The following is a 26801-nucleotide window of genomic DNA, read 5'->3' on the forward strand; positions in this document are numbered from 1 at the left end:
CCTTTACATGTAGGCTCATTTTACCTTCAAAGCATAATTTAGGATCTTTGTACTTAAGTATTTGAGTCATTTGCCTTTTAGTTAGTCAAGTTCTTTATAGAAGGTATTTTATTTTTTGGACATGAAAAACTGTTTACAATTGAAAAACACCTTACAGAAAGAACATTATGCATAAAACCATTTCAGTTTTGTCATAGATAAATACATATGTAATCATTTTTAAAAGTCTGAGAATAGATACCAAATTTCTGGGTGGTGAGATCCATAATGCACTTTTGTAATGAGGAAAAATATTTTTTTTAAATATAAGTTTGTTTCTTCTTTGTGATACCCATCTGTCCTGACAGCCCTTTAACTTGCTTATGAATTTTAGAAAATTCTTGGGATCAGGTTGTGTTTGTATATGTATTTGTTCTTTGTTATTGCTATGTCATGTTTATTTTAATTTGCCTCCCTCTCTGTCTAGTCAATCGTGAGGATTAATTTCTGAAAAGCTAGCAAAGACTAATATTCTTTTTTGATCCTCTTCACTATGTCTGTCTTCTATAACGATTTAATTCTGAGGGATTTATGTAATTAACAATCACCAATTCTGCTTTTTCACCCCTTTACAAGGAAATAGACTAAATAGCCAACTTGCAAGATACCACTGCTTCTTTTAAGAATGATGGGTTTCCCAGGTGATACATGAAAGAAGAGATAATGACCAACTATCTCCTTCATCCTGGTCACACAGGAAGGTAGGTGAGTAGCAGCTTCTCTAGGATACATATTTGCATTTGCAGTTATGTGTCTGACATTATCTGCTGCTTCAAAACATTGCTTCTTATTCTGTTTGTCTATGCAATGACAGTCAACTCACGAAAATAGCTGCCATTCAGTGATGAGTACAAATGAAAAACTTGGAAGGTGCTTTCTTCCTTGAGGACCTTATAAGCTATTTAGCAGATATTTATTAAGCACCTACTATAAGTAAGGCTTAGCACAGGACCTCAGAGATGAATAACACTCGCCCTGTCCTCATGAAGCTCAGTATAGCTGAATGAAATCTAGTTAGAACCTTCTTAGTGTCCTCCTTGACTCTGGAGGCAACTCGTGACCCTCTTCTTGGCTACCCACAAAGATAGTATTATTGCATCTATAAATCATTAAAACTGTAAAATCAGAAGGGGACATCTCAGGAGCAGATGTAGGTATACAAGATTTACTCTTTCATCATGATATTTGTGGCAACAAGGAGCTGCAAATAACATGTCTGGTAGTATGGCCAGCTCAAATCTCAGTGCCTCATGGGAATAGATTTCCCCACATCTCGGTAATATCAAGTTGGGCGGTAACCCTAAGATTCCTACAATATCAATTCCAGAAAAGTACCTCACTCTTGAACATGTCACACATGTAATAGAGAGTTATGAGCATATTTGCATAAAGTTGCATACCTTTTTTTGAAATTTGCTTATGTCTAAATGAACTGTGGAATATACTTTCTAATTTCAGATTAAATAAGATTTACAGTTTCTTCTAGATTTTTGACTGATTTTTTTAACCTATTCAGTAACCTTGACTCAGATGTTTTATTCACACAGTAATCAAAATTTCCAAGGCATTCTTAATTGCAAACATTCTTTTTCATTATCTTTCCAAATCTTCAAAATATTCAAAAAAGTATAATTTTTTTCTTTTGTTTTACCTATTTTTTTCCTTGACACACCCTCAGGAGGTCCTGATGACATGTGCTCTGAAATTCTAATTTTTTTAATATCCAAGTCACACTTTCTAGAGTGCACCTGGCACCAAGAAACAACACAAAACCCTCAAGTGTCAGAACTTATGGCCTGATTTGGAGTTTGGAAAATACAGTCACTATACTACTAAAAGTGATATTTAAGGAATGGAAAAATTCCCAAAGCTGGGGAGTGGGAAGAATAATAAGATCCTTCATAGAAGCCTTTTTTAGGCCACACTTAGCTTTTGAACCATAGTTTAATAATCTGACTTCTAGATGGAAAACATTTTTTGAACCACCTAAAGTTATAAAATGTCAACTGTTTATTAGTGTAATTATTAACATTTTAATTTTAATGTTCACAGAATGACTTCTTTTATTTTGGAGCCAGGTAGAAAGGGACGGCTATTCTTCTTCAAGTGTTTTTTTCTTTGTATGTTTCGGTCAACTTTGTAAACTGCACATAACGAATTTTTATTTAATCAGATAAGAAAAGTCTCCTCAGGGTGAAAATCTGATGTATTTCAAGTGGTTAGAAATTCATGTTTATTCTAAATTGTGGTCTTCTGAGTTTTAATCTTATTTTGTTTTGCATAAAAGATCAACAAGAGGAAGTAGTCATACCTAATCTGTAAATTGTGGATAGGGTCTATATAAAAACATTTTGATACTTAACACAATTTAGATAATAGTTATTAAACTCACTGTTCATCCATGGTCCCCTTTTTTTAAAAAATTGTTTTATTTATAATTTATATGAATATAATTCAAAATTATACATGTAGTTCAGCTATTATTCTTTTAGACTGAATCTTACAGTCACAAAATAAGTTTTCGTAGGCCTGCAGAATATTCTTAGGGTCAATACCTATAAAAGACTAAAAAAGCTGTATGTGGCAGCTCACACCTATAAACCCAGCACTTTGGGAGGCTGAGGTGGGCAGATCATGAGGTTAGGAGATCAAGACCATTCTGGCCATGTTTAAACCCCATCTCTACTAAAATACAAAAATTAGCCAGACATGGGGATGCATGCCTGTCATCCCAGGTACTCAGGAGGCTGAGGCAGGAGAATCACTTGAATCCGGGAGGTGGAGGTTGTAGTGAGTCGTGATCGTGCCCCTGCACGCCAGTCTAAGCAACAAAGTGAGACTCTGTCTCAAAAAAAAAAAAAAAAGAAAGAAAGAAAGAAAAAAAGAAAGAAAAGAAAAGTCTAAAAAAGTGCTACATCAAGCAGGAGCGGTGGTTCACACCTGTAATCCTAGCACTTTTGGAGGCTGAGGCAGGCAGATCATGAGGTCAGGTGATCTAGACCATCCTCACCAACATGGTGAAACTCCATCTCTACTAAAAATGCAAAAATTAGCTGGGCATGGTGGCGCATGCCTGTAGTCCCAGCTACTCGGGAGGCTGAGGCAGGAGAATCGCTTGAACCCAGGAGGCGGAGGTTGCCATGAGCCAAAATAGTGCTACTTCACTCCAGCCTGGCAACTGAGAGAGACTCCACCTCAAAAAAAAATTTGAAAAGTGCTACATCTGGGATTAATACAATTATTGAATAATTAACACAATTGTCTCAGCCTTTGAGATCCAAATATCTTTCTGTCCTAATTATAATACTGAACTTTAAATGGGTAAAAGGGTTTCAGTGGACGATTTATCAAGTTCTCATCAGAGGTTTGCCATTCTTCTAATTAAATCTATTTTACCCAAGGTTATGGACTCCTTTTGACATTTCTGCCTCAGCAGCAGAGGATAAAAGCCAAGCTGTGATGGATAAGTCACAAAAGTAAGAAATACAGACGTGAACTACAGGCCTCTATAGAAGAACTGAGAGTGCTGAGGATCTATGCCAGACATTGGACATTTTTGAGGTGTTAGGAGGTGAGTATTTTTGTGGTTGTTTTTGTTATCGGTGTTTTGTGTTTGAAAGGGTAAACACAAATATAAAATTTACCTTTTTGTGTTTGAAAAAGTAAATAGTAAGATGACCTGTGTAATAAGAAGAGTTAAGGCATTTTATTTATAAGAAAGTGAAGATTTCTTCCAGAAAGATTGAGGCATCAAAGCAGTAGTGAAAATCTGAACAAGACAGCTAATTAAATTAGCTTATTCAGTTGAAAATATGTAGGCTTTTGGAGTTAACAGGAAATCATCATAGGAGTGGGTGAGAGGAAAGAGATTATTATTTATTGAACTTTATAAATCAAGTACCAAGAACTTTACACGTGTTACCACATTTAATCTTCATAGCAATCCTATGATGTAGGTATTATCATCTCCATTTTGCAAATAAAAAAACTATATTAAGCAGGTTATTTAACTTGCCTAAGATCATGTAGCTATAAATTTTAGGGTTGTGTTTTATATCCAGATCTCCCTGACTTCTAACACTGTGCTTAGAAAGAACTAAATATCTAAGAATAAATTATGATTATACCATTTCATGCTTTCCTGTACTTTGTTATGCCTCTACTTCGTTTAGTTTTTGGAGTAAAGTTTGTCACAGGGTATATTCAAAAAATACTTCACAACCACACTATATGCAGTTTTTTTGTTTTGTTTTGTTTTGTTTTGTTTTTGAGACGGAGTTTCACTCTTGTTACCCAGGGCTGGAGTGCAATGGCGCGATCTCGGCTCACCGCAACCTCTGCCTCCTGGGTTCAGGCAATTCTCTTTCCTCAGCCTCCTGTATATGCAGTTTTTTTAAAAAAAAAATAGCACTAGAGAAAGAAGCAACCATTCTCAGGAATAAAGCATTTGTGGGTTTTTTTGTTTTGGTTTTCCTTCTGCATTTTCCCATGAATTATTAATATGTAAATACATAAACGAGAACCAAAATTTCCAGAATAAGTGTATCCTTCGTAAGTGAAGAAACGAAGCCTTCCAACTTTTGAGATGTTTGTTTAGCTAAATCAGCAATGCAAGCTTAATTCTGATTGCTTTTAGACTTGTGTTGCATACTTTTGGACGCTTGATCAGTCTAAGTAATTGAAGTCTCTTCTTTTTTTTTTTTAATTGGAAGACCATTACTTTATTGGCATAAGTCAATGGAGTATAGAGGACATATCTTGGGAGGGTAAAATATTACATAAGAAATTCAGTTGCTTTTCATATCTAAAATTAACAACTCAAGTTTTTTCCATTGCACTGCTCTAGTCATTTTAAAAACAAAATATTCTTATAAGCATGATACCATCATATATACTAAAATGAAAACTGATAAATGCTTATAAATATATAGATGAACTTTAAATTCTTTAAACTAAAATAAATGGTTTCCCCCAACTCATTCCCTGGAGAAAAAGAAAAAGAAAAAAAAAAAAAACACACACACACTTTGTTTTCTAGAATGTAACAGAAACTATTCTTCAGCTAACCCAACAGTGAGCCCCAAGCTCTTGGTTTGCCAGTTCAATTACAGATGCTCAAAGGAGCTAAATACTAGGTTTCTGAGCCTCTATTCCAGCTACGGGTGATCTAACGGCAGAGAACTGAAGGGGAGAAAAAAACATTTTTTCCTCAACCCTCATAAGTATGTACTTAACACAGACTTTTATCAGAGAAGGCAGACTAACAGGAGAAAAACAGATAGGTTTATTAATGTGTGCAGCGTATATCACACAGGAAAAGCTCTCAGTGAAAAGTAACTCAAGGCAGTGGTTTACGAGTCTGGCTTATACAACACACCAACAAAGAACAATAAATTCAGAGAAGTGACAAGGCAAAGGAAAGCAGTCCCAGACCTCAAGAGGTGGGAAACCGTGGAAAGTTAAATATATGGAAGGCTCTCATGGAGTAAAGTCAGCTTGCAGATTCCTCTGGTGCCGTCTCTGAGACGATAAAGGGTTTTTTCCAGTAAAGGCGAATTTACATCCTGTCTGTAGGGGAAAAGGGAGGAGGGAGGACAGAAAGACCTTTTTCCTCTGTAAATCTCTTTCCTGCTTTTAGGCAGAGAGATCTACTAGCATCTTAACTGTCTTCAGCTCAATAATCTTTCATATTTTGGGGAGGCACATTCTGGTTTCCTACAGTACTAAACTTTATAAACCTTCACAGAATACTCTAATTGCCTGCCTACTTGCATGTACCCCTTATTACTGTGTAAGCTCCCTTAAGTTAGGGACAGTTTGCTCTCTAACTCTCTGAATGAACTATCAAACGCTTTGAGAATAATCAAAGACATGTATCAGTTTAATTTGGTTTAGAGAGATATCTTCCCTGGAGTTTCCACTTTCCTGCTCCAATCTGTACTAGTCATCTCTAGGCCTGCTACTCAGCTGTCATCCTGGACTTTTGTTCACCGTCATCTGGCAAATTTCCCCTCCCTCTCCAGTGTTACATTCCCCATTTTCCTAGATTTCATGCCTTCTTTCACATACTTCAATAGCTTCCTGTGTGAAGATATGTAGGAGATAAATTTTTTGCATCTTGCATGTTAAAAAAATATTTTTAGGCTACCCTCATAATTGATTATTTGGTTGGAATTAGAAATCTATGTTTGTCATAATTTTCTCAGAACTATGAAGGTATTGCTTCCTTGTCTACTAGCTTCCAATGTTACTTTTAAGTTAAGATGGGTATTCCACCCATCCCTATTCCTTTCCTTGTGACTTGTTTTTACCCTCTGGCACTCTGAAATGTCCTCACAATAGGTCTTTTATCCCCCTCATTAGTGGTGCTGAGCACTTTCAATTTAGAAATAGACGGCGTTCAGTTCTGGAAATATTTCTTACAGTGTTTCACTGATAATTATTTCCCTTCCATTTTCTTTGATCTGTCTCTTTGAAAGTCTTTTTAGAAAGGAGGTGGGCCTCCTGACTAGATTTTCTATTGTTTTTAATATTTCTGTAATATTTTTACATCTCTTTGGCTTTTATATTCTGGGAGATTTCTTCAACCTTATCTTTCCATCCATCATTTTAAAATTTTCTTCTATCATATTATGTGAGCTCTTTTTCCCTAAATATCTCCCTTTTGCAATCTTTTATTATTGTTTTATATAGCAATATATTCTCTGATCTCACAGAGATAATTATGTCAGATACTGTGTTCAGTGATTTACATTCATCATATTTAAGTATCACAACCATCCTTTGTGTAGATGTCATTATCCCTGCAAGAATGCCTAACAGACATCTCAAACTCAATATATATAGGACTGAACTCCTGATCATCCCCCTAAAATCCGCTCTGTCCACAGTGTTCCTCTTGTCAGTTGATAAAGTCCCATCCATTCAGTTCCTGAGCCAAAAACATAGGCTCCTTTTTGTGTCACACAACATATTCAAATCGTCAGGAAATCCTGTTGTCTCAATCTCAAAAATATATGCAAAATTCAATCATTCCTGACCATTTTCATTGACACTACTCTTTATCATCACCTTTGATATAGTTTGAATATTCTTCCACCCAAATCTCCTGTTGAATATTAATCCCCAATGTGGGAAATGGGGCCTAGTGCAAGGTGTTTGGGTCACAGGGGCAGATCCCTCATGGCTTGGTGCTGTGTTCACGCTAGTGAGTGAGTTCTCAAGAGATCTGATGGTTCAAAAATGTTGAGGACTTCACCTTCTACTCTTTCTCTTGCTCTTGTCATGTGATGGGCCTGCTCCTGCTTGCCTGTCCACTTTAAGTAAAAGCTCCTCTGAAACCTCCGCAGAAGTTGAGCAGATGCTGGCACCACACTTCCTGTACAGCTGGGATTGAAAACTCCTCAGCCAAATACTTCAAGGAAGACGCTTCTCTTGCCAAGAATTTGTTGAGATTGCCTGGAAGTTGTGTATCAAACTCCTTATTGACCACAGAAGCAAGAGAGTCAATAGTCACAAGTTTAATTCCTTTTGAGATAATTTCTTCTTCCAAAGATTCAATCTTTTGTAAAACTTCATCACAGGTGAGCTCCCGATAAAGATGAACTTTACAACTAGTCAAAAGTAGTTTTTCTTCAGTGTTAAAATCGCTGAGAAAACGGGATTCTGCTATCTCAACCAGTCTTTCAGCACTAAATGCTGACTCTGTGTCAATGTACACCACAGCTCCTTTTAATCCTTCCATATTGGTGGATAATGTAGCTAAAATGCTCATCATTATACAAAACTGAGTTTTTCCACAACCTGGTGGACCTGTAATCTCTGTGAGGGATCCAGAAGCCCCACCACCATGCAGGGCTTCATCCAAAGCAGAAAGGGTAGTAGATAAGAATGCTGGTGAGAAATCAGCAGACCTCTGTGCTTTTATCCCATAAGCCGGGTCTGCAGCATCCAAATTTTAAGTTTCCCCACTCATTACACAGTTTCTCCTTGGAAAGCCAATCCTCTTCTTATAATTTAGGAATATTTAGGTAGTTAGCCAAGCACGGTGGCTATCTGGGCATGGTGGTTCATGTCTGCCATCTCAGCATTTTGGGAGGCCAAAGAAAGAGGATCACTTGAGCTCAGAGTTTGAGACCAGCCTGGGCAACATAGTGAAACCTCATTGGTATAAAAGAAAAAGAAGAAGAGGAAAAAGTATTTAGATAGTTTCAAAGAAAGGTTGAGATATAAGTCTATTTTTGTTTAGTTACAATCTTTAGAACTTTTTCCAAATGGTATTTCTTAACTCTTAGTCACATCTTTAGTAATCGTTTTCAGAATTCATTAAGTATGTCAAAATCATAGGCCATTATGGTACAGAGGAAGGATCCCTTCATTTGAGGTCAGAGAATCTAGGTTGTAATCTCAGCTCTCTTTTTTTCTGTGTAAAGTTTAGCTATTAATTTACTCTCTCAGAGCCTCAGTTTTCTCATCTGTAATATGAAAATAATCCTTACCTCATATACCTGTTGGGAAAATAACTTGAAATTTAAAAAAAAAGTACTATGTCAACAGTAAGATTTCATCATAATGTGAGGATAAAAGGAATAAAATAAACACTAAAGGAATATTTACCATATGCTAATCATTAACTTATTTTCTATTTGTTGCTCCTAGCAAGACCAATATCTGTATATCCCTGAGGAAAAATAGCATGACTGCTAGCCTTGGGTCACATTTTCTTATTGTGCTACCTATTGCTTCAGTAGCCATGCAATAGTTTACAATCGAGTGGCAGTAAGGTAAAATGTGTGGAAGGATTGCCTTGTAGGTCATTCTCTTTGTGAAAAGCAATCCCCACCAAGGAGAAGTCTGCTTAATAGTTCATATTAAAATCTTGGTTCAAAGCAGTGAATGAAAAGTTGCAGATGAGTTTTATAGTTTTATAGCAAAGCCCAACAGAACCATTTAGGTAAGATATTGTAGTAGAATAGGAAAGGTCCTGAGTGGGAAGAAAGGGAACCAGAGTTCTAATTCTGATTTTGCTACTGCCTAATTGTATAACCTAAAAAAGTTTCTTTTTCCTCTTGACCTCAAAGTCCTCCTTTATACAGTAATGTGGGATGTACTGAATTATCCCTAAGGCCTATTCCAACATTGATATTCTAATATCCTATTCTTAATTTTAATAGAAAGATTTAAATCATATGCATATAAGTTTTAGGATGCTATTTTATACCTCAAAAGGAAAAAGAAAAAAATGTGCAAATTATTTCTGTGTTGTGAATTATAATAAACATTCATTTAGATTAATAGCTTTATTGGGGTAGAATTAGCATAATCATTTACATTCTCAAAGTATTTTAAAGATCCAGCATCTCATTTGAGTCTCCTAATAATGACAATATTTTGGCCAGGCAAGGTGGCTCACGCCTGTAATCCCAGCACTTTGGAAGGCTGAGCTGGGTGGATCATGAGGGCAAGAGATCGAGACCATCCTGGCCAACATGGTGAATCCCTGTCTCTAATAAAAACACAAAAAAATCAGCTAGGCATGGTGGTGTGTGCCTGTAATCCCAGCTACCTGGGAGGCTAAGGCAGGACAATTGCTTGAACCCAGGATACGGAGGTTGCAGTGAGCCAAGATCCCACCACTGTACTCCAGCCTGGTGAAAGAGCCAAAAAATGAAATAAAATAAAATAAATTTTAAAAGGACAATATTTTATTATTTATCTTTACATAGTAAATTAAGTAATTGAGTCTCAGGGATGTTTAAGGTTTGCACAAAGTCACATAGCCAGTACATGATGGATTCAGAAATACAGCTGCAGTCTATTTCTAAGCCCAGTTTCTTTCCCACTACCTCAAGCTGGAGATGATTTTATCCAGACTTAGAATAAGTATAACTCATCTGGAAAATAAATTAAAAATGGAAGAGTCACTGTGTTTTATGGATGTTAAAAGTATGAACAGGTAAGAATACTTAAGAATAAGGACAATGCTTTATATTCTTTTAAAAAATTCTTTAGACTTGAGACTGAAGCTCTGAACAAGATGAAAGTAAATATACAAACAAAATACAAATGTATCTTTCAGAGCACTAGACATTATGAAAGATTAAAGGAACAGTATTTGTAAAGCACTTTAGTATCATTTGACTAAAGTGGCTATTTAAATATAATATTTAGAGGTATAACCCTCAGGCATACAACAGAAAAAGAAAGAATAAAGAATGGGATGTAAGAAGATGTTAATTTTTCTAGGGATTGTCTATCACAGTCCTTGTGTTAGTATAGACTTTTTAGAGACTGCTGAAGAAAGTGTACCTCACACTTCTTCCACTAACCTCCAACCAAAAGTAATTGAAAACTTTAAGGAGTTTAAAGTGAGTTAGTTATCTCTGCCAATGAGGGTAGTGACTGCTTGCTATTGGTGTCATAGCAACAACAAAAGCCACCAATGGAGAGTTTGTGTATAAAGTTGTTATTAATAATGATTTTAGAAAATGTGTAGTCTCTGGAGAAACCTATTCATTTAAATCAAAATGACATTTCACTTTTTGACAAATAAATGATTTGTAAAATAAAAGCCATTAACTTTCTTATTAGCATGCTGAAGTTTTTAATTAGATCCAGCAAAAGTATTAAGAGATTTGAGCATATTAGATTCAAAGGCTCTGGAAGGTAAGCTTAGATGATGAGACTGTTTGTAGAAGCGTAGTACTCCAAAAGTATGCATTCCAAATCTTTCCATTTCAAGTAAATGTAGGTATCAAATATTATGAATCCAACTCTGTTGGGAAAGCAACAGAGGTTTAAGATATGTGCACTGACATCATAGGGCTTTCAGCCTGATTGCAGACATATTTTAAGGATGGAAAGGAGGGAAGAAGATAGGAAAGGGGAGAGGAAGGGGGAAGGAAGGAAGGAAAGAAGGAAGGAAGGAAGGAAGGAAAGAAGGAGGGAAGGAAGGAAGAAAGGAAGGGAGGGAGGGAGGGAGGGAGGGAAGAAAACTTTATATCAATTTTCTTATTTGAAAAACCAAATGAGATTGTGAGGTAAGGATTGTTATCCTCATTTCACAGGTAAGGAAACTGAAGTTTGTACAGCTAGATAATCTGTATAAAATCACACAACAAATACACAGCAAAGTCAGTCAAAATTCAAATTCATTAATTGTGAAATTTATGCTTGTCTTTTTACATTACTAAATTACAATACAACAGAAAAAGATTGAAAAAGAAAAAATATCACTTTAGCAGTAGAATACATAAAACTGAATATAATTACAATAGGAATTCAGAGAAGGGTGAACTGAATTCAAGCTGGATGTTAATCAGTCCATGTTTTTCTTGTGAAGAATATAGTTCCTATGGTGGGCCTTGTAGATTGTCTAAATAGAGAAAAAGGAGAAAAGAATAATGCCTCTGAGTCTGTTTCTTCGTCTATGCAACAGGAATTATGCCATTCACTTTGTAGTATCATTATTAGGATTGAAAGAGATAGCATATGTAAAACCATTTTGTAAACTACAAAGCATTAATTGATTAGCGATGGAGTAAAATGGCCAAATAGAAAGTTCCACTGAGCATTCCTCCCACAGGAGCACCAAATTTAATAACTATCTAAACAAAAATAGCACCTTCATAAGAAGAAAAAATCAGATGGGCATTCATAGTCCTCGGTTTTAAATTCCCATCACTGAAATAGACACTGTATTAGTCCGTTCTCATACTGCTATAAAGAACTGCTGGAGACTGGATAATTTAGAAAGAAAAGAGGTTTAATTGACTCATAGTTCTGCAGAGCTGGGGAGGCCACAGGAAACTTACAATCATGATGCAAGCAATCACATCCTTTTTTCACAAGGAAGCAGCAAGGAGACGTGCCCAGCAAAAGGGGGAAAAGCCCCTCATAAAACCAACAGATCTCATGAAAACTCACTATCATGAGAAAAGCATGAGAGTAAGTGCCCCCGTGATCCAATTACCTCCTTCCCATAACACATGAGGTTTATGGGAATTACAGTTCAAGATATTGGAGTGGAGACACAGCCAAACCATATCAGGTACTGTAGTGGGTAGGAAAGACAGTCTTTAATCTCTAATGTCACACCCTCTCCACTATTCTCTAGCAGTAGATATGTGGTATAAGAAAAGAATCTGTGCTCTTGGGAAAGGGAGGGGACAACATGTGTAAAACCTTGCATTGAACTCAAGTTCCACAGTGAAACTTGAGTTTTGCTGCCCTGTCACAGCAAAAGGCAAAACAGGATGGAACTCAGCTGATGCCTACCAATGAAGGAAGCATTCAGACTAGCTGTAGCCCCATGGGACTTACCCATTCCCAGCAGTTGGAATTTGAGTTCACTGCAAACTAAAGTGCTTCAGGGTTCTAAATAAACTTTAAAGGCAGTGTAAGTCACAGGGACTACAACTCCTAGCTGAGTCCTAGTGCTATGCTGGGCGAAGAGCCAGTGCACATCTATGCTGGGCAAAGAGCCAGTGAACATCGACCTACTAAGACACCAGCCACAGTGGCTAAGGGAGCGTGTGCCACATCACCTCCAACCCTTGGCAGCACAGCTCATGGTACCAAAAGAGACACCTTCCTTCCACTTGTGGAGATGAGAGGGAAGAGTAAAAATGATTTTTTTCTTGCACCTTGAATACCAGCTCAGCCACAGTATGATGGAGTGCTGATCAAAATTTTGAGTCCCCCATTGTAGGCCTTAGCTCCTGGATGACATTTACAGACACACACTGAGCCGGGGGGAACCCACTACCTTGAAGGAAAGAACCCACTCCAGGTAGGACCCATCACCTGCTGCCTAAAGACACATTGGCCCCTGAATAACCCACAGCAATGCCCAGGTAGTATGCCATAGGCCTTGGGTGAGACTGAGACATGCTGGCTTCAGGTGAGATCCAGCACATTTCCAGCTGTAGTAGCTACAGTAAGAGACCCCTTCTACTTGAGAAAAGCAGAGGTAAAAGTAAAGGGGACTTTCTTGTACCTTAAGTACTAGCTTGGCCACAGGAGAGCAGAGTACCAAGTGGGCTCTTGGGGTCTCTGATTCCAGACCTCAGCTCTTAGACAGAATTTCTGTACATGCATTGAGCCAAAAGGGAGCCCACTTCCCTAAACGGTGAGTCTCAGGCCTGCCAGCATTCACTACATGCTAAAGATCCATTGGGCATTAAGTGAACATCAGTGGTAGCTTGAAAATATTTCCAGTGAGCCTGTTGTGGTGGTGGTGGATACAAGCTGAGGCTATGCTTCCTGTGGAGCTTGTATGGACAGAATCTCATTGTTTGAGCACCAACTCAGCCACAGTACAATAGCACAGGTAGATTTCTAAGGTTTTTGACTCCAGTTTTTGGTACGTGAACAGAATTTCTGGACCTGCCCTGGGGAAAACTTGCTGCCCTGAAGGGTAAGGTGCAACCCTGGCTGGCTTCATGACCTGCTGATTGTAGTACCCTAGGGCCTTGGGTGAAAACAGGTGGTAGTCAGATAGTGGTTACAATGGCCCTTGGGTGAAACCCAGTCTTGTACTGGCCTCAGCTATGACCCAGCACATATCCAGTGGTGGCACTCACAGGGCGGCTTAAGTCACCCCACACCTAGTTTCAGGCAGCTCAGCAAAGAGAGATATTCTGTTTGTTTGGGAAAAGTAAGGGGAGAAAACAAGTGTTTCTGCCTTAATACAGAGTATTCTTCCAGATTTTATCCAAGACCACCAAAGTGGTACCTCTATGAGTTTGCAAGAAAGTGTCACTGGGCTTGTGTTGCCCTCTAATGCAGATACAGGTAAGATCACAACACCCAAGTCCTTTCATATACCCAGAAAGGTTTCTCAAGATGAATTGAGTACAAACCCAGATTGTGAAGACTACAATAAATACATAACTTTTCAATGCCCAGACACCAAAGAATATCTGAAATCATCAAGACCATATAGGAAAACATGACTTCAGCAAACTAAAAAAGGCACCAGGAGCCAATCCCCGAGAAACAGAGATATGTGACCTTTCAGATAGAGAGTTCAAGATAGCTGTTTTGAGGAAACGAAGAAGTTCAAGATATCACAGAAAAGGAATTCAAAATTCTATCAGATAAATTTAATTAAAAGACTGAAATAATTATAAAGAATCGGCCAGGCGTGGTGGCTCATACTTGTAATCCCAGCACTTTGGAGGCCAAGGTGCGTGGATCACCTGAAGTAAGGAGTTTCAGATCAGCCTGACCAATATGGTGAAACCTTGTCTCTACTAAAAATACAAAAATTAGCCAGGCATGGTGGTGTACACCTGTAGTCCCAGCTACTTTGGAGGCTGAGACAGAGAATTGCTTGAACCTGCGAGTCAGAGGTTGCAGTGAGCTGAGATCACATCACTGCAGTCCAACCTGGGCAACAGAGCGAAGACTCAATCTCAAAAAGAAAAAAGAATTAAGTAGAAATTCTGGAGCTGAAAAATGCAATTGGCATACTGAAGAATGCATCAAAATCTTTTAATAGCAGAATTGATCAAGCAGCAGAAGAAATTAGTGGGCTTGAAGGCAGGCTGTTTGAAAACGCACAGTCAGAAGAGACAAAAAGGAATGAAAAACAATGAAGCACACTTAGAATAGCTAGAAAACGACCTCAAAAGAGCAAATCTGAGTTATTTTCCTTAAAGAGGAGGTAGAGAAAGAGATAAGAGTAGAGAGATTATTCAAGAGAATAATAACACAGAACTTACCAAGTCTGGAGAAAAATACCAATATCTAAATACAAGAATAGAATCCCAAGCAGATTTAACCCAAAGAAGACTACCCCAAAGCACTTAATCAAACTCCTAAAGGTCAATTCTAAAGAAAGAATTCTAAAAGTATCAAGAGAAAAGAAAGAATATACAGTGGAGCTTCAGTAAATCTGGCCCCAGGCTTTTCAGTGGACACCTTACAAGCAACAAAAGAGTGACATGACATGTGTAAAGGGCTTTGGGGAAAAAACTGTTAACAAATCAAAATTATTCTTCAAAAATGATGAGAAAATAAAGATTTTCCCAGACAAAAGCTGAGGGATTTTATCAATACCAGACTTAACATTACATAAAATGCTAAAGGAATTACTTCAATCAGAATGAAAGGATGTTAATGGGCAATAAGAAATCATGACAACACTCACTGGTAATAATAAGCACACAGAAAAATTGAAAATATTATAACACTATAACTGTGGCACGTAAACTCCTCCTTTCTTAAATAGAAAGACTCAAAGACGAATCAATAAAAAATAACTGCAGGGGGAATGCTGGGAAGATGGCCGCCTAAGAACAGCTCAGGACTTCAGCTCCCAGTGAAAGTGCAGAGGGTGAGTGGATGCCGCATTTCCAGATGAACTCTTATTGCCCACAGACCAGGAGATACCCAGGCAGAGGGGTCGCCAGTGTCGCAGTCCCAGCCGGTGTGGCTGTTTTGGCCCCCGCGGGGCTGATTCCGCCCGCACGGCTGCTGTGACCACTCCCTGTTGCTGTGGTTCTCCGGACAAAAGCCACTGGTCTGGGAGCCCTCTTAGCTGGCGAGCAGAGCCCTGAGATGGCAGAATTGCCCATTCATCTGAAATAGCGAGTCAGGCTAGGAGATTCCTAGGCAAAAAATCCACCAGGATCTGGCGCCGCAGTTCGAGCCGACTCCGTGAGTCGCAGCACGGGAGATACCAGCGCCTTTTCAACAAGCGACCGGAACACGGGGTCGTTCAACTTAAAAGAAAAGACTCTGAGTCAGGGAGCCAGGTGATCAGGCTCGGTTGTTCCCACCCCTCCACCCCCAACAACAAGGAAAACAAAAACAGTAATTGGAAACCCTCTGGGTTGAGCCCTTCAAACCAAGCACAGCTGAACGGGGACTGTCCGGCTCGGTGGGGGAGGGGCTTCTGTCATTACTGAGACTCTCCACCGCTATGGAGGCAGGCTGCCATTGCCTAGGCAACCTGCCGTTGCCGAGGCAACCTGCCACAACAGAGAGAGTCCTCCATAACAGAGGCGGGGCCACTGTTGCCGAGACAGTTCTAACTATGCCCATATAAAAACGACTACAGGGAAAAGCTCAGGGCAGCTGGGCGGGGCCCACAGCAGCTCAGCAAAGCCCCTGCGGGCAGGCAGTGGCTAAGCGTGCTGCTAGCTGGGTGGGTCAGACCTGAAAGAAAAATCAAAAAAGGCAGTAGTGCAACAGAAACTCATAAAGCTCCAACTCCCTGGGACAGAGACAGACAACAGGTGGATAAACCCACAAAAATGGGAAGAAACCAGCGCAAAAAGGATGAAAACTCCCGAAACCAGAACACCTCTCCTCCTAAAAGGGATCACAACTCCTCACCAGCAAGGGAACCAGACTGGATGGAGAAGGAGGGTGATGAAATGACAGAATCAGACTTCAGAAGGTGGGTAGTAAGAAACTACAGTGAGCTAAAAGAACATGTTCTAACCGAACTCAAAGAAAAGAGGAACCTTGAAAAAAGATTGGACGAACTGCTGACGAGAATGGACAGCATAAAGAGGAGTATAAGTGAATTGATGGAGCTGAAAAACGCAACGCGAGAACTTCGTGAAGCATGCACAAGCTTCAACAGCCGAATTGACCAAGCAGAAGAAACGATATCAGAGGTCGAAGATCAACTCAATGAAATAAAAAGAGAAGGCAAGAACAGAGAAAAAAGCGCAAAAAGGAATGAACAAAATGTTCAAGAAATGTGGGACTATGTGAAAAGACCTAATCTACGTCTGATAGGTGTACCTGAATGTGATGAAGAGAATGAATCCAAGCTGGAAAATACTCTTCAGGATATTATCCAGGAAAACTTCCCCAACCTAGCAAGGCAGACCAATACTCCAATCCAGGAAATACAGAGAACACCACAAAGATATTGCTCAAGAAGAGCAACCCCAAGGCACATAATCGTCAGATTCACCAGGGTTGAAATGAAAGAGAAAATGCTAAGGGCAGCCCGAGAGAAAGGTCGGGTTACCCACAAAGGGAAGCCCATTAGACTCACAGCAGATCTCTCAGCAGAAACCCTACAAGCCAGAAGAGATTGGGGGCCAATATTCAACATCCTTAAAGAAAAGAACTTTCAACCCAGAATCTCCTATCCAGCCAAACTAAGCTTCATAAGTGAAGGAAAAATAAAATCCTTTGTGAACAAGCAAGCACTCAGAGATTTCATCACCACCAAACCTGCTCTACAAGAACTCTTGAAAGAGGCTCTACACATATAAAGGAACAACCAGTACCAGCCACTCCAAAAACACACCAAATGGTAAAAGAGCATCAACACAATCAAGAATCTGCATCAACTAACCAACAAAACAGCCAGATAGCATCAAAATGACAGTATCAAAATCACACATAACAATACTATCCCTAAATGTCAATGGACTAAATGCCCCAATCAAAAGACACAGACTGGCAAATTGGATAAAAAGCCAAAACCCATCAGTGTGCTGTATCCAGGAAACCCATCTTACATGCAAGGATACACAAAGGCTCAAAATAAAGGGATGGAGGAAGATCTACCAAGCAAATGGAGAGCAAAAAAAGGCAGGAGTTGCAATTCTCATCTCTGATAAAATAGACTTTAAAGCCACAAAGATCAAAAGAGACAAAGAAGGACATTACATAATGGTAAAAGGATCACTGCAACAAGAAGAGCTAACGATCCTAAATATATACGCACCCAATACAGGAGCACCCAGATACATAAGGCAAGTTCTTAATGACTTACAAAGAGACTTAGACTCCCACACAATAATAATGGGAGACTCTAACACCCCATTGTCAGTATTAGACAGATCATCCAGACAGAAAATCAACAAGGATATCCAGGACCTGAATACAGACCTGGAACAAGCAAACCTAATAGACATTTACAGAACTCTCCACCCCAAATCCACAGAATATACATGCTTCTCAGCACCACATCACACCTACTCTAAAATTGACCACATAATTCGCAATAAATCACTCCTCAGCAAATGCAAAAGAACAGAAATCATAACAAGCAGTCTCTCAGACCACAGTGCAATCGAGTTAGAACTCAGAATGCAGAAACTAACTCAGAACCGCACAGCTTCATGGAAACTGAACAACTTGCTCTTGAATGTTGACTGGATAAACAATGAAATGAAGGCAGAAATAAAGATGTGCTTCGAAACCAATGAGAACGGAGACACAACATACCAGAATCTCTGGGACACATTTAAAGCAGTCTCTAGAGGAAAATATACAGCAATGAGTGCCCACATGAGAAGAAAGGCGAGATCTAAAATTGACACCCTATCATCAAAATTGAAAGAGCTAGAGGAGCAAGATCAAAAAACTCAAAACCTAGCAGAACACAGGAAATAACTAAGATCAGAGCAGAACTGAAGGAAATAAAGACACAAAAAACTCTTCAAAAAATCAATAAATCCAGGAGCTGGTTTTTCGAAAAGATCAACAAAATAGACAGACCACTAGCCAGATTAATAAAAAAGAAAAGAGAGAATAACCAAATTGATGCAATAAAAAACGATAAAGGGGATATCACCACAGATTCCACAGAAATCCAAACCATCATCAGAGATTATTACAAACAACTCTATGCACATAAACTAGTAAACCTGGAAGAAATGGATAAATTCCTGGACACCTGCATCCTCCCAAGCCTAAACCTGGAAGAAGCCGAAACCCTGAATAGATCAATAACATGGTCTGAAGTCGAGGCAGCAATAAAGAGCCTACCACCCAAAAAAAAGCCCAGGTCCAGATGGGTTCACAGCCGAATTCTACCAGACATACAAAGAGGAGCTGATACCATTCCTTCTGAAACTATTCCAGACGATCCCAAAAGAGGGAATCCTTCCCAAATCATGTTACGAGACAAACATCATCCTGATACCAAAACCCGGCAGAGACTCAACAAGAAAAGAAAATTTCAGGCCAATACCCATGATGAACATAGATGCAAAAATCTTCAATAAAATACTGGCAAACCGATTGCAACAGCATATCAAAAAGCTCATCCACCGTGATCAAGTAGGATTCATCCCAGGGATGCAAGGCTGGTTCAACATATGCAAGTCCATAAACGTAATTCACCACATAAACAGAAACAAAGACAAAAACCACATGATTATCTCGATTGATGCAGCGAAGGCTTTTGACAAAATTCAACAACCCTTTATGCTAAAAACCCTCAATAAACTAGGTATTGACTGAACGTATCTCAAAACAATAAAAACTATTTACGACAAACCAAAAGCCAATATTATACTGAATGGGCAAAAACTAGAAGCATTCCCTTTGAAATCTGGCACTAGACAAGGATGCCCTCTCTCACCACTCCTATTCAATATAGTACTGGAAGTTCTAGCCAGAGCAATCAGACAAGAAAAAGAAATAAAGGGTATCCAAATTGGAAAGGAGGGAATCAAATTGTCTCTATTTGCAGATGACATGATTATATATCTGGAAGACCCCATCATCTCAGCCCAAAATCTCCTGAAACTGATAAACAACTTCAGCAAAGTCTCAGGATACAAAATCAACGTGCAAAAATCACAAGCATTCCTGTACACCAGTAATAGACTTCAAGAGAGCCAAACGAACCGCCATTCACAAATGCTACAAAGAGAATAAAGTACCTAGGAATACAACTAACAAGGAACGTAAAGGACCTCTTCAAGGAGAACTGCAAGCCATTGCTCAACGAAAAAAGAGAGGATACAAATAGATGGAGAAACATTCCATGTTCATGGTTAGGAAGAATCAACATCGTGAAAATGGCCATACTGCCCAAAGTAATTTACAGATTCAACGCTATTCCCATCAAGCTACCAATGACCTTCTTCACAGAACTGGAAAAAAACACCTTAAACTTCATATGGAACCAAAAGAGAGCCCGCATAGCCAAGCCAATTCTAAGCAAAAAGAACAAAGCAGGAGGCATCACACTACCGGACTTCAAACTATACTACAAGGCTACAGTAATCAAAACAGCATGGTACTGGTACCAAAACAGAGATATAGACCAATCGAACAGAACAGAGGCCTCACAGGAAATACAACATACCCACAACCATCTGATCTTCGACAAACCTGACAAAAACAAGCATTGGGGAAAAGACTCCCTGTTTAATAAATGGTGTTGGGAAAACTGGCTAGCCATGTGCAGAAAGCAGAATCAGGACCCCTTCCTGACACCTTACACCAAAATTAACTCCAGATGGATTAAAGACTTAAACATCAGACCTAATACCATAAAAACCTTAGAAGAAAATCTAGGCAAAACCATTCAGGACATAGGTGTAGGCAAGGACTTCATGACCAAAACGCCAAAAGCAATGGCAACAAAAGCCAAAATAGACAAATGGGACCTAATCAAACTTCACAGCTTCTGCACGGCAAAAGAAACAGTCAGTAGAGTGAGTCGGCAACCAACAGAATGGGAAAAAATTTTTGCAGCTTACCCATCTGACAAGGGGCTGATATCCAGAATTTAGAAATAACTAAAGCAGATCTACAAGAAAAAAACAAACAAGCCCATTCAAAAATGGGCAAAGGATATGAACAGATACTTTTCATAAGAAGACATACAGGAGGCCAACAAACATATGAAAAAATGCTCATCATCACTGGTCATCAGAGAAATGCAAATCAAAACCACATTGAGATACCATCTCACACCAGTTAGAATGGCGATCATTAAAAAATCGGGAAACAACAGATGCTGGAGAGGATGTGGAGAAATAGGAACACTTTTACACTGTTGGTGGGAATGTAAATTAATTCAACCATTGTGGAAGACAGTGTGGTGATTCCTCAGGGACCTAAAAATAGAAATCCCATTTGACCCAGCAATCCCATTACTGAGTATATATCCAAAGGATTATAAATCATTCTACTACAAGGACACATGCACACGAATGTTCATTGCAGCACTGTTTACAATAGCAAAGACCTGGAACCAACCCAAATGCCCAACGATGATAGACTGGATAGGGAAAATGTGGTACATATACACCATGGAATATTACGCAGCCATCAAAAACGATGAGTTTGTGTCCTTTGTAGGGACATGGATGAACCTGGAAACCATCATTCTCAGCAAACTGACACAAGAGCAGAAAATCAAACACCGTATATTCTCACTCATAGGCAGGTGTTGAACAATGAGAACACATGGACACAGGGAGGGGAGCACTACACACTGGGGTCCGTTGGGGGGAAATGGGGGAGGGGCGGGGGGCTGGGGAGGTGGGAAGAGATAGCATGGGGAGAAATGACAGATACAGGTGAGGGGACCGAAGGCAGCAAACCACACTGCCATGTGTGTACCTTTGCAACAATCTTGCATGTTCATTACATGTACCCCAAAACCTAAAATGCAATAAAAAATAAAATAAAATAAAATAACTGCAACTTTTCTTTTTTTATATAAATTTATTTATTATATTTTAAGGTCTGATTAAGAAAGTGAAACGGCAACCCATAGAATGAGAGAAATCATTTGCAAATTATATGTCTGATAAGAGACTAGTATCCAGAATATATTTTTAAATGTTTAAAACTCAGCAACAAAGGACAGTCTGATTTAAAAAAAAAAAAAATGGGCAAAGGATTTAAAATAGATATGGCAAACAAGCACATGAAAACATGCTCAACATCTTTAGTCATTAGGAATTTTTTTTTTAATTGTAACATTGAATTCGGTTTTGCTAGTATTTTGTTGAGGATTTTTGCATCAATATTCATCAGAGATATTGGATTGTAGCTTTGTTTTTTTCATGTATCTGTCTGGTTTTTGTTTCAGTGTAATGTTGATCTCATATAATGAATTTAGAAGAATTCCCTCCTCTTCTATTTTTTGCGATAGTTTTAGTAGGATTGGTATCAGTTCTTTAAATGTTTGTAGAAATCAGTAGTGAAGCTATTGGGTCCCTGTGTTTCTTTACTGAGAGACTTTTTAATATGGCTTTGATTTTACTGCTTGTGATTGGCCTGTTCAGGTTTTGGATTTCTTTCTGGTTCAATCTCGATAGGTTGTATGAATCTAGAAATTTGTCTATTTCTTCTAGATTTTCCTACTTATTGGCATATAGCTGCGCATTGTAGCCACTAATGATCTTTGAATTTCTGCAGTATTAGTTTTAATGTCTTCTTTTTCATTTCTAATGGTTTTTTTTGTTTTGTTTTGTTTTGTTTTATTTTGTTTTTTAAAATTAATTTATTTACTTCAGGTGCATACTATATCTGGCATTTCTCCCCATGTTATCCCTCCCCATCCTCCCCTCCCTTCCCATCCCCTGCTGTCTCTCCCTACCCCCCTCAACTACCCCCAGTGTGTGATGCTCCTCTCCCTGAGTCCACATGTTCTCGTTGTTCAACACCCACCTATGAGTGAGAACATACGGTGTTTGGCTTTCTGTTCTTATATTAGTTCGCTGAGAATGATGGTTTCCAGATTCATCCAAGTCCCTACAAAGGACACAAACTTGTTTTTTATGGCTGCGTAGTATTCCATGGTGTACATGTACCACATTTTCTTTGTCCAGTCTATCATTTATGGGCTTTTGGGTTGATTCTATGGAAGTCTAGTATTTCTTTTTTTTTAGAGACAGTTTCCAGTTGACACTCAGAAACAGGTTATTCAGTTTCCAAGTGGTTATGCGGGTTTGTGTGTGTTTCTTGATCCTGAGTCCTATTCTGACTGCGCTGTGGTCTGATAGACTGTTTGTTATGATTTCTGTTCTTTTGCGTTTGCTGAGGGGTGATTTGCTTCCAATGATATGGTCAATTTTAGAGTATGTGCAATTTGGTGCTGAGAAAAATGTATATTCTGTGGATTTGGGGTGGAGTGTTCTATATATGTGTATTAGGTCTACTTGGTCCAGCTCTGCATTCAAGTCCTGGATATCGTTGTTAATTTTCTGCTCATTTATCTAATATTGACAGTGGAGTGTTGAAGTTTCCCACTATTATTGTGTGGGAGTCTAAATCTTGTTTTAGGTCATTAAGAACTTGCTTTATGTATCTGGGTGCTCCTGTGTTGGGGACGTATGTATTTAGGGTACTTAACTCTTCCTGTTGGATTGATTCTTTGACCATAATGTAGTGTCCTTCTTTGTCTCTTTTGACCTTTGTTGAAGTCCATTTTATCAGAGACTAGGATTACAACCCCTGCTTTTTTTTGTTCTCCATTTGCTTCGTAAATCTTCTTCTATCCCTTTATTGTGAGTCTATGTGTGTCTTTGTATGTGAGATGGGTTTCCTGAATACAGCACACCGATGGGTTCTGACTTTTATCCAGTTTGCCAGTCTGTGTCTTTTGATTGGAGCATTTAGGCCATTTACTTTCAATGTTAATATTGCTATATGTGATTTGATGCTGCCATTTTGTTACTGACTGGTTTTCTTTCCCATTAGTTGCCTCATTTTCTTCATTGCATTTTTGGTCTTTGCCAACTGGTTTGCTTTTGCAGTGACTTGTACTTGTTCCTTTCCATGCTTAGTGTTTCTCTCAGGAGCTCTTGTAGGGCAGGTCTGATGGTGACAAAATCTCTCAAAAATTCCTTGTCCGTAAAGGATTTTATTTCTCCTTCACTTACAAAGCTTAGTTTGGCTGGATATGAGATTCTGGGTTGAAAGTTCTTTTCTTTAAGGATGTTGAATATTGGCCTCCACTCTCTTCTGGCTTGTAGGGTTTCTGCAGAGAGATCTGCTGTGAATCTGATGGGCTTCCCTCTGTGGGTGACCTGGCCTTTCACTCTAGCTGCCCTTAGCATTTTTTCCTTCATTTCAACCCTGGTGAATCTGACGATTATGTGCCTTGGGGTTGCTCTTCTTGAGAAATATCTTTGGGGAGCTCTCTGTATTTCTTGAATTTGAAATTTGGACTGCCTTGCTAGACTTGGGAAGTTCTCCTGGATAATATCCTGGAACATGTTTTCCAGCTTGGATTCATTCTCGCCGTCATATTCAGGTATACCGATCAAGCATAGATTAGGTCTTTTCACATAATCCCATATTACTTGGAGGCTTTGTTCATTTCTTTTCACTCTTTTTTCTCTTGTCTTGCCTTCTCTTTTTATTTCATTGAGTTGATCTTCAATCTCTGATATCCTTTCTTCTCCTTGATCGATCTGGCTATTAGAACTTGTGTTTACTTCACGTAGTTCTTGTGCTGTGTTTTTCCACTCCATCAAGTCGTCTATGTTCTTCTCTATGCTGGTTATTCTAACTAGCATTCTGTCTAACTTTTTTTCAAGGTTTTTGTTTGCTTTGCTTTGAGTTAGAACATGTTCCTTTAGCTCAGAAATGTTTCTCACTAGCCACCTTCTGAAGCCTTTTTCTGTCAATTCATCGCACTCCTTGGTCAAGTTGTGATTCTGTGCTGTTGAGGAGTTGTGATGCCTTGAAGGAGAAGAGGTGTTCTGGTCTTTGATGATGGTTTCATCTTTTTTGTGCTGGTTTTTTCCCATCTTTGTGGATTTACCTGGCTGTGGTGTCAGGGAGCTGCTTGATGAGGTTGCTTGTCTGCCCAGGAAGGCCAGGTTTCTGTAGTTCTCTAACATCACATTCCTATATAAATTCCGCTGTGCAGGGTCCAGGCATTGCCACTTCTCCAGAGAGAATTCTATGGCCATATCCCTAAATGTCAATGGTTCCATTTCTAGGCTTCTAGGGGGTCCCGGCGTCGTAGCTGTAGATCTCCAATACCTGCAGGTCACAGGGCCACACAAGCCAGGCGTCTAGGCGAACAGGACACAAAGCAGTGGAAACGAGACCCGGAGCTGCCGCTACAGGGCTTCTAATGTTTTTATTTGAATCTTTTCTCTTATTTGTTACTAAGTTTGGCTAAAGATTTGTCAATTTTGTTTTACTTTTCAAAAAACCAAGTTTTTGTTTCATTGATCTTTTGTATTGTTTTCTTCATTTTAAATTTATTTATTTATGTTCTAATCTTTATTAGATTTTTTTGAGATGGAATCTCCCTCTGTTGCTCAGGCAGGAGTGCAGTGCTGCCATCTTGGCTCACTGTAGCCTGTGTCTCCCGGGATTGAGCAATTATCTTGCCTCAGCCTCCCGAGTAGTTGGGATTACAGGTGCCTGCCACCATGCCTGGCTAATTTTTGTATTTTTAGTAGGGACAGGGTTTCACCATGTTGGCCAGGCTGGTCTCAAAGATCTGACTTCAAGTGATCCACCCTTCCTGGCCTCCCAAACTGTTGGGATTACAGGTGTGAGCCACCACACCCAATCTATTAGTTCTTTTCTCCTACTAATTTTAGGTTTGGTTTGCTTTTGCTTTTCTAGTTATTTAAGAAGTATTGTTAGACTGTTTATTTGAAGTTATTTCTTTTCTTTTTTTCTTTTTTTTTTTTTTGATGTAGGGAATTATAGCTATGAAATTCCCTCTTAGTACTGCTTTTGCTGTATTCCATAGGTTTTGATATGTTGTATTTCCACTTTCTTTTGTTTCAAGAACTTTGCAAAAATGGTTTTATTTATCCACTTGTCATTCAGGAGCATATTGTTTAACTTCCATGTGTTGGTATAGTTTCCCAAATTTATCTTGTTATTAATTTCTAATTTTATTCTATATATTGTGGTCAGAGAAGATGCTTGATGTTATATCAACTTTGTTGAATATTTTCAGACTTTTTTTGACCTATCATATGGTCTATTTTTAAGAATAATCCATGACCCCCAGTAGCAAGGTGTGAGGGAACTCAAGTTCAGACTGCCAGGCTAGGCAATTACCCTCTGGCTAACACTGTTTTAAATGCTCCCAACATTGGCTGGGCATGCATCAGGTGAGTTTGGTCTGGATTTCCTCTGCTGTAAAAGGATAGCACTGAGATTAATGCCTCACAATTGCCATATGCTGAAGAAAAGAATGTGTATTCTGCTACTATTGGATAAAATGCTCTATAAATATCAATTAGATTTATTTGGTATATACTGCAAATGAAGTCTGATGTTTCTTTGTTGATTTTCTTTCTGGAAGAAGAGTCCAATGCTGAAAGTATGGTGTTGAATCCTCCAGATATTATTGTATTGGGACCTACCTCTCTCTTTAGCTCTAATAATATTTTCTTTATTTATCTGGGTGCTCCAGTGTTGGGTGAATATATTTAAAATTGATATATCCTCTTACTGAATTTACTCCTTAACATTATATAGTAACTTTTTTTTTTTTTTTTTTTTTTTTTTTTTGAGATGGAATTTCACTCTTGTTACCCAGGCTGGAGTGCAATGGCACTATCTCGGCTCACTGCAACCTCCGCCTCCTAGGTTCAGGCAATTCTCCTGTCTCAGCCTCCTTAGTAGCAGGGATTGCAGGCACAGACCACCATGCCCAGCTAATTTTTTGTATTTTTAGTAGAGACGGGGTTTCACCTTGCTGACCAAGATGGTCTTGATCTCTTGACCTTGTGATCCACCCGCCTCGGCATCCCAAAGTGCTAGGATTACAGGCTTGAGCCACCTCATCTGGCCCTACTTTCTTTGTCTCTTCTTATAGTTTTTGTCTTGAAATCTATTTTGTTTGATATAAGTATGCTACTCCTGATCCTTTTTTATTTCCATTGGTGTGGAATGTCTTTTCCATCACTTTTTATTTAATCTGTTTGTGTCTTTATAGGTAAAGTGTGTTTCTAGTAGACAGAAGATTAATGAATCTTGATTTTAATACACTCAGCCACTCTATATCTTTTGATTGTAGACTTTAGTTTATTTACAGTCAATGTTATTAT

General features: G+C 38.8%; 2 protein-coding genes across 6 annotated transcripts in view; one reads left to right on the top strand and one right to left on the bottom strand.

Moving 5' to 3' along the window:
* ZC3H12B (zinc finger CCCH-type containing 12B) overlaps positions 1 to 26801 on the top strand; it is a 523339-nt gene that overhangs the window by 375137 nt on the left and 121401 nt on the right. For 4 of the 5 annotated variants that reach the window (XM_074391747.1, XM_003940948.3, XM_074391749.1 and 1 more), the window contains 2 exons: positions 616 to 740; positions 3441 to 3610. The gene's annotated coding sequence lies outside the window, so the exon portion shown is untranslated. Of the gene's footprint in view, positions 1 to 615; positions 745 to 3440; positions 3611 to 26801 lie in introns of all 5 variants that reach the window. The other variant, XM_074391748.1, reaches the window with a different exon arrangement.
* On the bottom strand, positions 7358 to 13483 carry LOC101043286 (DNA repair protein RAD51 homolog 2-like). Its single transcript, XM_074391561.1, has 2 exons — positions 13360 to 13483; positions 7358 to 7980 (listed from the first exon to the last, which is right to left on the bottom strand). Exons 1-2 carry the CDS (start codon positions 13481 to 13483, stop codon positions 7358 to 7360), a joined length of 747 nt encoding a protein of 248 aa, XP_074247662.1.

Source organism: Saimiri boliviensis, chromosome X (genome assembly GCF_048565385.1).
Source record: "Saimiri boliviensis isolate mSaiBol1 chromosome X, mSaiBol1.pri, whole genome shotgun sequence".
NCBI lineage: Eukaryota > Metazoa > Chordata > Mammalia > Primates > Cebidae > Saimiri > Saimiri boliviensis.

Bases quoted from the DNA above. Each gene is read 5' to 3' on its own strand.
- LOC101043286 (XM_074391561.1), bottom strand. From the start codon at position 13,483: ATGAAGCCAGCCAGGGTTGCACCTTACCCTTCAGGGCAGCAAGTTTTC. The intron at 7,981-13,359 runs GTACTGTGGCTG...TGGATGCTGCAG, and splicing joins AGAAATCTACCTGTGCTATT to ACCCGGCTTATGGGATAAAA.